Genomic DNA, 14,791 nt, shown 5'->3' with positions numbered 1-14,791 from the left:
CACCCATGTATTATTCTAATATTTGTTTCTACAGGGTTAACCAAAATTATGTACTTCGTTAAGTAAATTAGAGTCACAATAAAATGTTCATTCACTAAACTTAATTACGTGAGAAAAGAAGTTACCCGTCTTGAAATTGAATGTCGTCAATTTCAATATTTCCTATAATTTTATTGTATAGTACTAAACATTTATTATAAGTTATTTGTAATAATAAACCAACAGTTTTGGATAACCTTATAGAAATCAATATTTAAATAATTACATCGTTCAAAGCCGACTAGAAGATCTTTCAAATGAGGTACCCGTGACCTCGGGTCACGTTATTGAAAACTATGTAATGTATTGAAAATTTATAGGTTCCTATCGATAATTTTACTCCTCTACTAGTTTTATCTCGTCCTATGTCACAACATATTATGTTTTCCATATTTTACATTATTTTGCCGGTTATTAGCACGCTCAGCACTCTATATTAATGGTAAGTTTAAGAAATACACCATACATTGTTTCATTTAATTTGTACAAGTAGATTATATATGTAACGCTTTTATGAAGGCCACTTGCCCGGATTAGACTCTATGATAGCTGCGATCTAACGAAGGTGACATTTTGGCATACATTGATAACACCTATTTGACAGTTGCGGTGTCAATACTTCAGATTTGTTTTATTATTTAATATATGGATTATTTTATACTGTTCTATAATTTATTGTGTTTATTTATTTATTCTTCTTCTTCTTTAGATACCATCTCCTCTAAAAAGGTTGGTAATCATCTCAACTATTTGTACTTTTGAGATTGCAGCTCTGAACAAGTCAGTTGATCATGTCATCAATGAACTAAACATTTATTTATTTGTATTGAATATTAATTTGTTTTGTTGTATAATCCAGTTCTGCAATTATTACGTGACATATTTCATTTAAAATTATTTCAGGAATTTTTGTAATTTGGAAACAATGTCAAATTAATTCTCTGACGGAGATAATGACGTGGAATGGTATTTATACTCTAACAACCATATACATATAGCAATTGTAGGCAATTTAAAAATAAAAATTGACACTAATTTTAAGATTTTTTTATGTCGTCTGTTTGTGAAATAATGAAGTTATTCCAACATTTTGCATCCTACTATACATTTAATAAATTACCTACTGGGGTTTGCTTTTTGGGTCTTCTGATTGATATTATGTGGTTCTGAAGCTATTGACTTGTAAAATTTTACGTTTTAATTCTTATATTTAGACATTAATCACAAATACACTTACAAACACCTTATTTGACATTTCGAATTCGTGTGGGAAAACCGTTTTCTAATACAAAGGACGCCGGCACTTTTCTTATGTAAAAGTGGTTTCATTAAATTGGCTGAAACTTTGCAGAAACTTTAGTCATGCTAATCACAAGTTCCCATTACCCCAAGACTCAGAAATCAATTGTTTCTGAGTTACAGAAGTTTCATAGTGTCGGTTTTTAGTTAATTTGGATAAAATAAATTTGTATAATATACAAGAATAGGAAACCGCTAAACGCTGTAAAAATGAGTGGCGCACACAATATTCCATGTACAAAAGAGCTGATATGAATATTACCTGGCGCAAAAATGTATTTTCAATTTGATGGAAAATAATATTCTAGTTTTATTTTCAAAGATTTTTCCAAAATATTTGCTAAATTTGAAGTAAACCGCGCCAAAAAGAGCCTCAAAATGCAAACCGTATCAAAGTTACTCTTTCGTGAAAAGTTTTACTTCAAATTTAGCAAATATTATGGAAAAATCTATCAAAATTCATCAAAATGAAAATACATTTTTGCGCCACCTAATATTCATCTTACTTCTTTTGTAGCTGGAATATTGTGTGCGTCACGCATTTTTACGGTGTTTAGCGGTTTTTTTAATTTTTGTATCAATAGTTTTTTTATAAATTAAATGTATAAACTTGATTGTAATTTTTCTCTATTACACGTTAACCGTTATAAATGATCGCCTTTGTCGCATTATCGCCCAAATGATCTAGTGGATACGACACTAAACTTGTGAAAGAACAATCCGAGTTCATATCCCAGCCATCCCAGTACTTTTTTTCAATACAATTCTTTGTGTCCATCCAATGTACCTACACTTGATTTTTTTTATTCGGAATAAATTGAAAAAAAAAATTGGAATAGCTGACAAATGAACTCAGATTACCCGATCAAATTTAGCATTTTAACCACTACAACTATGTCGACCTTTTCAGCGATAATGGTTAAATTAATAATTGTACTTTTGGAGCAAGATAACTTTCAAAGGGCTTATCCGATTTTGACCACTAAACAAGAGTTTGAAAGGTATTGGCAAGTAGTATCAGATACGATACGTCTAAGGTCCAATATGATAACTGAAGGTATTATAGGATTTAATGAAATTTAAAAACCGTTTTTCCCGTAGGAAATAAAGTTCATCATATTATGAGGCCTATAACTTAAATGCGAATTTTCCCAGATATAAAGTATACACCGTTAGACGCGTCTAGAGTCCTCCTACAAACACTTAGTAGCCCAGTAAATGAACGGGAAATTCGGCGATGCCGTGTAATTTTCAAGGGCAACTCCGAATTGCATGAAAATTTGGATTTAGGTTCTACTTACCCTCCACTTCAAATTTGAAATTGTGCCGTTGGTTGCTTTTACTTGGGGGGGGTGACAGTCACCCCTTCTCGGGGGTGAAAAAAATACGTCCAAGATAAGACCGGAAATGGATAACTTGAGTGATTTTAAGCAAATTTTGTTCTATAGAGTTTCTTACTTAAGTCGATACTTTTCTAGTTATTTGCCATTGAAAATGTTGATTTTTCGACAAAAAAACTACGTTTTCAGACGGTTTTTCGCAAATAACTCAAAAAGTAAATATTTTATCGAAAAAAATATCCTGAGCAAAAGTGTAGCTTATAAAAACCCAAAAAATGGTGTATTAGTAAAAAAATCTATCAATCAAATAAAAACAAAGTTGTAGCTCATGAAAAATACGTTCTTATTCGTCTAATTCCAAATCGAATATTTCAAGGAGAAATCACCGAAAAATTAAGCACTTTTCGGGAAAAACCCATTTAAACTTTTTAAAGTGTTTATAAAAACCTTTGTTTTAATTGTTAACAAAAGCTTTAACATTAAAAATAAGCGAGGTACGCTCAAAATAAAGTTGGCTCTCTTTTTTTTTTGTAAAAAATCATGAATATCTCGCTGTGTTTAGTTCCACAAATGAAATTAATCGCTACCGCTTTACAAACAATTTACTTACCTATCTATTTTTTATATGATCTGTCAGTCTCACCGGTTTAAAAAGTTTATTTTTGAAAGGGTTATAATTGAGAAAGCTTGAATGGGTCACTAATCACAAGTGTATGCAAATTTTGAACAGCCATATCTTAACCAATTTTTCTCTTACGGAGAAACAAAATGAAACTAGCATATTTATAATAGCAAAATCTACATTTTTTACTCTTTAAGATTTTTTCTTATCACTAATACTTTTTAAGTTATTTTGAAGAAATTAAATTTTTGAAAAATTTTTAGAATTTTTTTTTTTATAAAATCAAATGTTTTAAAAATAAGCACTTCAAACCAATCAAACTTACAGATCATATAAACAATACATATACAGTTAAAATAGATGGTAAAGCCAAACGATTAATTTCATTTAGGGTGCTAAATAGAGGGAGGTTTTCACTATTTTTTTTACCAAAAAAAAAACGGGCCAACTTTTTTTCAGTTTAACTCTTTTATTTTTGATGCTGTAAACTTTTGTAAAAAACAAGTAATAAGATTTTTTCCGATACTTTAAAAATGTTAATAAGGTTTTCCCGAAAAACGCTTCTTTCTTCGGTGATTTCGCGTTGAATTATTCGATTTGGAATTAGACGAATAAGAACGTATTTTTCATGAGCTATAACTTTGCTTCTACTCAATTTGTAGACTTTACTGGTAAACCCTTTTTTTCGTTTTTTTATAGGCTACACTTTTGCTAAAACTATTTTTTCTATAAAATATTTACTTTTTGAGTTATTTGGGGAAAACCGTCTGAAAACGTAGTTTTTTTGTCGAAAAATCAACATTTTAAATCGCGAATCAGTACTCGAAAAGCACTGACTTACGTAAAAAACATTATAGAACAAAAGGTGCTTAAAATAAGTCAATTTATCCAGTTCCGGCCTTATTTTAAACACGCGTTTTTCACCCCCGAGAAGGGGGAAATGTCACCCCCCAAGTAAAAGCAACCAAGGGCACAAATTCAAATTTGAAGTGTAGGGTAAGTAGAACCTAAATCCAAATTTTCATGCAATTCGGAGTTGCCCCTGGAAATTACACTCCAAAACGGTCATTTATTGGGCACGCACTTCGTAGGTTGAAACTTAATTTGCCCAAGTTCTTGCACAATAAATTGTTCAACTAATTGCGCAATTACTTGAATCGCGTAAAGTAGCTATTACAGAAATTAAATACATTTATTCACTACACAAAAAAAAATAACTGTAAGAGAGCCAAAGGAAGTAAACATTGTAAATGCTATCTATCTTTTTTTTTCACAGCAAGAGTATACAATATCCTATTTATACAAGGACAATTTTTAACATAACCGAAAGAATATTCAAAGACGCTAATGCGTTGCTAATATAAAGTTTATGAATGAATTTAATATACATGTTTTGTAAGGAAAGAGATTAGGATATAATGGATGTGAATCACAAAAGATCATCCCAAAAAGATTATTCATTAATAAAATGGTAAAGTACAGAAAGGTTCAACAGAAACATTGGTTGATGGGATAAGCACGTATAGGGTAGGAAATGGCTCGTTAAAAAAAAAATAAATTTATAATGGGCTAAACATTAATCACTTAAACGGTGGATCGGTATATGAACGATACAGATATTTAAAGTAAAAAAAACAATATTTGAAAAAAGTATATTATATCGCTAGATAACTGGGAAGTTCTAAATCAAGAACATATTGAAAAATTCTAAAATTAGGTAAACATAAATCCCTCAAGAAAGTAGAATATTTTTATTATAATAAAAAGTATACGAGTGGATGAAGACTATGACAAAGATAAAAACTCTTTGATACTAGTAAGACAAATTTTAAGTATTTAAGAGGCGAACAAAAATTTTCAATCGGAAATTGAAAATTTTTTAATAAGTAATTAGACGTATTTCTTCATCTGAATGGATATTTCTTTTTTGTTAAATACAAACTAGCCTAAAGGTTATAAACGTGTTTCCATTGAACAATACTGAACGGTATTTAAAACATCCTCAAAACTCAACTTCGTCGTACCCGGTTCTATTCTTTATAGTGCGGTACTTAACACATTTTACATTTTTCATTTACTATATTTTGTATACAACATAATACATAGGTTTACAAATGCACATATAGCTTATTTTTATAGTCTATCGACTCTAGAATCGCCATTAGGAAATCCTCTGCCATGATATGATCTTGTGGAACACTGTTCTGTGATATGACAGATGGTTTGTGGTTGTCCACAGTCAGAGTGGGGATGGTCGTTTACTTCATTTTTGCATCTGCCGTATTGGGTTCTGATTCGGTTCAGTATAGATATGTTGCCTGGTAAATCAAAACCTAGTGGTTTTTCTGTAATGCAGGGTAAGCTGCTATTTTGCCGTTCCATCTCGAGTATATGTGGTCGTTAAGTTAAACTCATTTTCCACAGCAATCTTTGTTATTTTTTTGGTGGTCGTCCACCAATGGCTTAGTACTGGGAGCCATTGCGTAGGGGTGGATTTCATAACGCAAGTAATCATTATCATTGTATTGTTCAATTCGACATCTAGCAGACTAGAGAGCAGTATTCCTCGGTTGAGAAGACAAGGCCCAGGACAGATGATCCCAAGATGGAAGCCGATGCTCCCCATGTGCCGCAGAGCTCTGGATAATTTTGTCTCTGGATTTGAGTTGTTGAAAGACAGGGTTCTGTCAAGGGCCAACCCAAGTTATTTTGGTGTTTTATTATAGGCGAATGTGGTGTTTCCGAATTGGATGTTGAGTATTTTTCCTTCAAGCTTGCTATGTAGGTGGAAACTGGAAACCTTTATTTTCGTAGCGTTTGGTTTTAGACTCCATATACGGAAGTATTTACCCATTGCGTGTAAGTCTGCCGTGATAGCACACTCGCTGACAGACCTTTTCGAGTTATAATCTTCCTCTTTAAGTGCCGTCTTCGCGAGGGAGGTCGGCAATCATCATAGCTATTCGTATTTTAGAGACGGCTGCTCTAAAAGTTGAAGTTTATTTAATGAAAAGCTGAAAAAGTTCATTTGATGTACATCTGTACCACTCTCTCAGGTTGCGCAGCCACGATATTCTGCGTCTCCCTACGCTTCTCTTTCCTTGAATCTTTCCCTGCCTAATCAATTGGAGCAAGCTGTATCTCTCTCCACGTGTAATATGTACGAGATATTCCAATTTTCTTGTTTTGATGGTATTTAGGATTTCCATATCTTTATTCATCTTTCTCAGAACCTCTGTGTTTTTGACGTGTTGTGTTCACGATATTTTCAGAATTCTTCTATACGCCCACAGCCCGACTGATTCTCGTTTTTCATTGATTCAACATTCAAGGTCCAAGCTTCCATTCCATAAAACAAGGTCGAGAAAACGTAGCACCTAGCCAACCTAACTCTTAGCTCCAACTTTAAATCTCTTGTGCAGAACACTTTTCTCATTTTCTTAAAATTTGCTCTAGCCTTTTCTATTCTGATTTTAACTTCCTGTAAGTAATCTGCTGTGGAGTTGATCATTATTCCAAGGTAGGCATATTGGTCGACTCGTTCGATATTGGATCCGTTTATGAAGAGATTTTCGTTATTTCTTTGAGTTTTCGATATTCTCATAAACTTTGTCTTCTTGACATTCATTTTTAGCCCGTATTCTTGTCCAAACTCTGCTATTCTAGCCACCTGCCTCTGAAGATCCCCAATATGTTCAGCTAAGATGACAGTGTCATCCGCATATCTAATGTTGTTAATGGGAACTCCATTTACGTTTATTCGAGCTGTTTCACCCTTAAGAGCTTTTTTCAAGATTTCTTCCGAGTAGGCACTAAAAAGAATTTGCGACAACTCACATCCCTGTCTCACTCCACGTCTGATTTCAATTTCCTCTGACAGCTGGTCGTTAACACGTACTTTTGCTCGTTGCTTATAGTATAAATTCGATATGATTCTGAGGTCATTGTAGTCCAACTTCTTTGATTCCAGGACATGCATTAATTGTACATGTCGTACTTTGTCGAATGCTTTAATATAGTCAATAAAATACGCATATATATCTTGATTGACGTCCAGGCACCTTTGTATGAGTATGTTAAGTGAAAAAAGAGCTTCACGAGTTCCCAGGCCTTTGCGAAACCCAAACTACGTATCATTAATGTGTATGTCCAGTTTATGATATATTCGGCTATGGATGACTTTCAGTAGCAACTTTAGCACATAGGACATCAAACTAATGGTGCGGTAGTCGCCGCATTCTCTTGCGTTTTTCTTTTTAGGGAGGCAAATAAAGATCGACGTCAACCATTCTTTGGGTAATGTGCCTGAGCTATAAATTTTGTACAAGAGTACCACTAAAACATCAATATGCTGCTCATCTATAATTTTTAAAAGGTCGGTAGGAAGCATGTCAGGTCCTGGGCTATTCCTGTTCTTCATTGTTTTTAATGCATGTATTATTTCTTACTTTGTAATATCTGGACCTATTTCTCCTGAAGTAAGTTCTATGTGTTCCAGGTACTATCTTTCATCATCGAACAGTTCATCGATCTATTCTGCCCAACGTTATACATACTTTCTCATCGGTCTCTGTTATAGCAACCCTGTGTCTATCCAGAAGTGCACCAGTGAGATTTTGCTTTCTTAGTCCAGCCATTTCTTTGACTTTCTTATGTAGGTTAAATAGATCGTATCGTTTTTGGAAGTCCTCGATCTCTTTGCATTTCTCTTCAAAGTGTTTTTCTTTTGCCTGCTTTATCATCTTCCTTATCTCGTGGTTAATCTCCCTGTATTTATTGTCATCTTTGTTCTTATATTGTCTCCGTTGTCTCATCATATTCAGTATCTCGTCGTTCATCCATTCCTCTTTTCTCCTTGTGGGAGTCTTTAGTATATCTTTACTAGGTTCTAGTATGCAATGTCTTAGTTGCTCACAGTGCTCGTGAATGTCATTGGTGTCTATGTTCAGCTCTCTACAGTTCGTATGCAGTTCTTTTACGTTTGGTTCTTTTACGTTGGGTTCTTTAAGCTTGCTTATCTGTCTATTGTCTATTGTAGCAGTTCTCTGATGTCTTTTAATATTTTTAAGTGTGAGTGTAATTTTGGCGATAAGTGGGTTGTGATCTGAGGCCACGTCTGCTCCGGGATATGCTTTTACGGCTTTAACAGCATTACGGTATCTTTCGTTTATCATAATGTAGTCTATCTGGTTCCTAACTACTTTCTCCGATGAATCTGCGGACGATCGCCATGTATACAGTCGTCTGTTGGGTAGTTTGAAAACTGTGTTTGTAATAATGAAGTTCTGCTATTTCCCAGACAATATTTTTCTACACACTTTCCGCTTTGCCCCTTTCCAATCTTTGCATTGAAATCACCTAGGACTATCGTGATTTCTCTGCTTTTTGTTTTTTTTTCAGTGCTTCTTCGATATGCTGATAAAATAATTCTAGTTCTCCTTCATTGGCATTCGTCGTAGGAGCTTATACTTGTATCAGGTTCAACGTGGCGTGAGATGTCTCTAATTGTAGTAACATTACTCTTTCTGAGATGGGGACAAACCCTTTCACTGCTCTATTAGATATTTTATTAACAATTATTGCCACGCCGTGTCTATGTTGGTTGTCATCGCTACCTGAATAATATATTGTAGCTTCTGCTGTTGAGAAGCAGCCTAAGTTAGGCCACCTGGCTTCACTGATACCCAGTACATCAATACTCAACTTGTTTATCTCTTGAATAATATTTGCATCTTACCAGGCTGAAACATGCTCTGAACATTCCAGGTTCCAAGCTTAGTTTTAGTTTAATTTAAAAGTGTACCAAATGAAGCTCAGCAATGGACTGCGACAGGGATATGTACTACCACCTTTAAGTGTGCATTTCCATGGAAGCCTAAATGCGTAAATGGAATGCATTTCCATGGATTTTTTATGGGTTCCTAAATGCGACCTAAAAATGTTTTTAATTGCGTTGATAGATTGGATATATGGGTTCCTAAATGCGACCTAAAAATGTTTTTAATTGCGTTGATAGATTGGATATTGACATATCCATTATCGTTACTCATTTAACGTTATCAGATAGATTACACTTAGATGTAGATTCTACACCTAAGTGTTAAAATGCATATTTTCTTATTCTTGTTTGTATTGTTTAATTATGTATTCTTATTGTATGTAATACACTAAATAAAAATAAATGAAACAAATGCCAATAAACGCCTCAAAATATAGAACATCTAACACAAAGTCGGCAAATCCTATCTCCCCAGGAAAAAAGTATTTCAAAAATCCTAGAAAGAGAACTGCAGAAGGATCTAATGTAAAACGTTCCAGCTTACAGAAAAGGTTAATGAGTTATTGAATGTGGCATGTGCAAGATATTCGGACTAAACTCGATGAGCTGTTAAAATAAAGTAAAGAATAAGTAAATTTATATTAGATGTGTCGGTCTGATAGCCAACCTGGCTGTGTGAAAGAAATGCTTTCAGTTTGAGATTACTTTGATAGAACTAGTGGGGTTATGGTTTATGTCTGGTTATGTTGGTTAGTAGTATAAAATATAACAGAATCGGCTGTTTAGACTGGAATAAAATGCTGTATCAGACTAATTTCTGGATGAGCAAGACGGTAAAAAATCTCAGTAATTGATACAATCCTGACATAACCAAAAAGTAAGGGAAAGGGACAAATGAGTTTAAAAATTTGGTTACATTCTATTGCTTTTTAGACTGGAATAAAATGCTGTATCAGACTAATTTCTGGATGAGCAAGACGGTAAAAAATCTCAGTAATTGATACAATCCTGACATAACCAAAAAGTAAGGGAAAGGGACAAATGAGTTTAAAAATTTGGTTACATTCTATTGTAGGTAATAAAAGATTGAAGAATACCAGCAGAAGTAAATATAAGTAAGATATAGAATATAAAAGTAAGATAAAGGAAACGCAATCACGAAATATTAAAAGCTGGGAACAAATAAATGAAATGCTAGTAAAAGTTGAAATGAAGCTAAAATTACAAGATTTAGTGGCAGTAGGCATATATAAATATAATATATGCATCTTCTTACGACGAATTGAGAGTTGGTAGATAGTATTGTAGATAGTATTATATAGTATAGTTGGTAGATAGTATTGAAGAAATGGAAATAAAGAGAGGAGTCCGGCAAGGCTGCATACTACCTCCTCTATTATTTAACGCGTATTCTGAAGAGGTAATGCCAGAAACTCTTGAAGATGAAACAGTCGGCATAAGAGTAAATGGAGTCTTAGTTAACAACATTAGATATGCAGATTATACAGTAATAATAGCTGATAGTTTACAAGACTTGCAAAGACTCATGAGTAAAATAGTAAGGTATAGTAGGGAGTACGGACTCTCTCTCTCTCTCAATATCAAAAAAAGAAATTTATGAAAATTAGTAAAAACAACCATAATAATAACGAAATCTTGATAGTAGAGAGTCAGCAGATCGAAAGAGTAAAAAAGTACACTTACCTAGGAACACTTACATAACAGAAAATAATAACTACACTGCAGAAATCAAAGTCAGAATCGAAAAAGCACGTTCTAATTTTATGAAAATGAAAAAGGTCCTATGTAGCAAAGATTTAACATTAGCCCTTAAACTACGCCTAACAAAATGTTATGTATACAGTGTACTATACTATGGAGTGGAATCATGTATGTTAAGTAGAGACAATGAGACGACTTAACGCCTTTGAAATGTGGACCTATATAAGAATTAGGAGGGTTTCCTGGGTAGATAGAGTTACGAACAACGAAGTACTAAAAAGAATAGGTAAAGAAAAGGAAATTGAACTTACAATTAAGGAAAGAAAACTACAGTATCTAGGACATGTGATGCGGGGCGAGAAGTATGGCATCCTGCGACTCATAATGCAAGGAAAGATAGATGGCAGAACAAGCATCGGAAGAAGACGAATTTCATGGCTGAGGAACCTGCGAGAATGGTTTGGATGCAGCTCAAAACAACTAGTTAGAGCCACTGCCTCAAAAATTTAAATAGCTATGATGATTGCCAACCTCCGTAGCGAAGATGGTACCTGAAGAAGAAGAAGTTAGTATTGTATATAGGAAAATAGTAATAATTCTACTGGGACTTACATGCTAGAGAACCTGAAAAAACTGAATAACAAAGTAGTCAGTCAATTTGAAGAAGAAAATTTAAATAAAAACGATGATAAAATAATAGGTTTGGCGATGATCTGGATTTAATGAAAGTAAATAGATAATATCAGCACCAGAATATCCATAAATTCTCGTGGACTCAACAAAAGAAAAAGTGATCAATAAATAATCGATTACTCTATTTACAAGGAAAACTCCATTATAAAATCCATTATACAATGAAATGAAGACTTAAGTGCAATGACACCCCAAGGCATCTTAAAAAGGAAGAAGTATAATCTACAAAGGTTAGAAAATATTTCTACCTAGTTTCTGTATCGGATAAGGTGAATTTTGAAATTAAGGAATGTTTTGTGTCCACATTAAATATTACACATAACATAACGAAAACATCCAAACTCTTGACGAAACCGCAATAGCAACTTTGGTATAAATAAGAGAAGTGAATAGTGGAATAAAGAATTATATATGGTCTTGTGAGGAAAACAACAGCTTAAACAACGGTGTAAAAAGTCGATAAATAAATCCAAGGGTTAGAATCCAAGACTGCAAAAACTTAGGAGAATTTTTTGTGTAATGTACCTACTAAAAAAGCCTATTAAAAACTATATATAGTAGAATAAATAATAGTAAACAACACACTACAGATTTCCATGACAGTCGCCAATATTCGAAACGGATAGACACTACAAGAAGAAGAACACAGTGAAGACCAAAGCAAAGAAGAAATGAGGACGCCCAAAGATGACTTGTAATATTAAGGACCAAGAAGCAATTGCAGTGAGGGAATTGGATCAAAATGAATAGATTGATACAAATCGCTGGTGCAGGGAAAACCAGAAATGACTTAAGCTTTAACAGACTCGCTGTATATGTAAGGTATGTGTATACCTAGTTGCAAGGCGGTCAACATAAGCCTGGAATCTCTCATAAGTCTGGTAATGCTGTCGAATAATATTAAAACGAAGCATGTTCGTACTTCAGACAGTTGTGTCGGTGTCATGTGTGCGGGGGTCCCTTAACCTTTAACTACGGGCGCCCAACCATGAATCTCAAATACGGGCGCGGTGTACTCTATACACCAGTTACAAATAGCTACAGAAACAAAATTTCTTTAATAATTAGAACTATATTAAATTGCACAACTTGTATTTAATCAATATTTAGTTATTATATAATAAAAAATAAAACTAAAAAATAATTCAAAATGGTAAACCAGTGAGAAAAAACGAAAACAGTAATTTATTACATATTGAAACACCAACCTAAAAAAATATGCGAAAACTTTTAAATTTTTAACTGGGTAGAAAAATAAACACATAAGAGTCTTTATTCACTTTCGTCTTCTTCCTGGTTATTTGAGTTAATACACTCAGGACAAATAATGGTGGAATGTTCTTTGCAAACCATTCTCCTGCATGTCTGACACGAAATGGTTGTCACTCTATTTTTACGCCTTACGCAGCAATAGCAACTTCCTCGTATTTTTGCTGGTGGTTACTCTTCTTGTTCCACTACAGTAGCTTTATATTTCTTCAGGAATAGTTTTAAATTTAAGGGCAAACTCTGTATTTCAGCTCGTTCTGAAACGTGTGGTCTCAACAAAGATAAAGATAATTCCTTTAAAAATATCCTTCTATATTTTTGAGGATTGCTTATATTTGCAGCATTATACAGGATTTGGCTGTTAATTCCTGCGATGTTTAAGAGCTGAAAAAATATAACCATCGGCCACCTTTGCGTTCTCCTTGATACCGAGTATGTACCGCACATTTTATCTACTGTGTCGACACCTCCTTTGTGAGAATTATAATCTAAAATTATATTTGGCTTTTTTTTCTCCGGATCTACTGCAGAATCATTATGCATGGTTGATATCAAAGGCACAGCTTTATTTTTTGCAGGGACATTGACACTATGCATAGTTACCTCTTTTTGAAATCCGAAAAGGGACGATCCAACTTCTCTTTCTTTATGTGGTAGGAACTCCAACGGCAGCTCCCGTTTATTTTTCTTTAGTGTGCCAACTATTGTTAATTTATCTTTCAAAAGGTCATTGGCCAATGAGTAACTTGTGTACCAATTATCACATGTCAAGTTCCGGTTTTTCCCTTTCCAGTCTTGAAGTAAACGATGTACAATATCAGCAGGTTTATTTGATTGGTTGTAAGGTCCTTGTGGCTGATTACCACAATACACCTCTAAATTTGTAACATAAAATGTCTAGGCATCATACAATACAAATACTTTTAACCCATACTTTGCAGGCTTGGACGGGATATATTGAATAAAACTGCATCAACCTCTGAAAGGTATTAACATTTCGTCAATTGTTACTTCTTCTCCTAAAGAGTAGTTATTGTTGCAGTTCTCCACAAAACGATCCAGTGTAACTCGAATAGCAGCAAGCTTATCAGTTTCCGTGCGTATCCCTCTACTATTTTTGTCATCAAATCTTAGAGCAGCAAGCAAAAATAAAAATCGATCAGCACTCATGCACGCTCTAAATATTTCTGAGCCGGTTCCGTCTTTAGTCCACAATTCAAGAAAATGTGTATGGTTTTGCTTTTTAGTTCCTGCAAGAAGTAGTAGTCCGATAAATTCCATAATTTCTGTTTTTGTTGTGTCTTTAGTCCGTCTCGGCCGGTTATACTTTATTCGCATATTTGCAATTTTCAAGTTTGTACACTCAACTATATTTTCAATAATGTCGTCACTAAAAATTTTTTCGAAAGCACTTCTTTCATTGGTAATATCTCTAGCACTCAGCTTTGGCCCAGGAAGTATTTTTACAATATTTTTGCTGGAAGTTTTACTAAATTTGCTCACCACTGAATTTTTATACCACTTTGTTTGTTTATCTTTCGCTATAAAATACTCATCTTCATCGCTTTCTAAACTCTCACCATCGCTCTCGTTATCTGAATCAGAAGACTCTTTATCATTTAGTTCTATCTCCGACTCAGTGTTATAATCGTTGTCTTCCGTAATTTCTTCCTCTTCTTCTGACGAACTAGCATCCTCTTCTCCCCTAACTTCTTCCTCAGGTTCTTCTTCGAACAATGCTTCAGCCATAGCTCTAAGCTCATCTTGTGTGAGACCTTTAGGGTTTCTAACACGCACTCGATCCCTATAAAAAATATTTCTCCTAAGTTTCCATTTCACATTTTTGTATAAAAAGTACAATGTAACATTTACTACACAGAAAATAACTCGTTTGCAGGTAATTTAAAGTTTAACCTTCGTTAAATTTAGTTACGTAACTATGTGCGTGGTGTACTGAAGGCACCGTTGGGGAACTCACTTTGATATTTTTTATCACAACTCAACTATTCGATCAAAAATCACGTATCG

At 33.9% G+C, this 14,791-nt stretch overlaps 1 protein-coding gene across 1 annotated transcript in view; it reads right to left on the bottom strand.

The window, feature by feature from the left end:
- LOC114341209 (sodium/potassium/calcium exchanger Nckx30C-like) overlaps positions 1–14,512 on the bottom strand; it is an 80,617-nt gene extending 66,105 nt beyond the window's left edge. Inside the window, exon 1 of the mRNA XM_050658957.1 lies at positions 14,267–14,512. Within this exon, the coding sequence (XP_050514914.1) occupies positions 14,267–14,512 (246 nt within the window). The remainder of the gene's footprint in view (positions 1–14,266) is intronic.
- Between the last annotated feature and the right edge of the window lie 279 nt (positions 14,513–14,791).

Source organism: Diabrotica virgifera, chromosome 8 (assembly GCF_917563875.1).
Source record: "Diabrotica virgifera virgifera chromosome 8, PGI_DIABVI_V3a".
NCBI classification, from domain to species: domain Eukaryota; kingdom Metazoa; phylum Arthropoda; class Insecta; order Coleoptera; family Chrysomelidae; genus Diabrotica; species Diabrotica virgifera.
The sequence above is the reverse complement of the archived record's forward strand: the minus strand, read 5'-3'. Positions and strand labels throughout refer to the sequence as shown.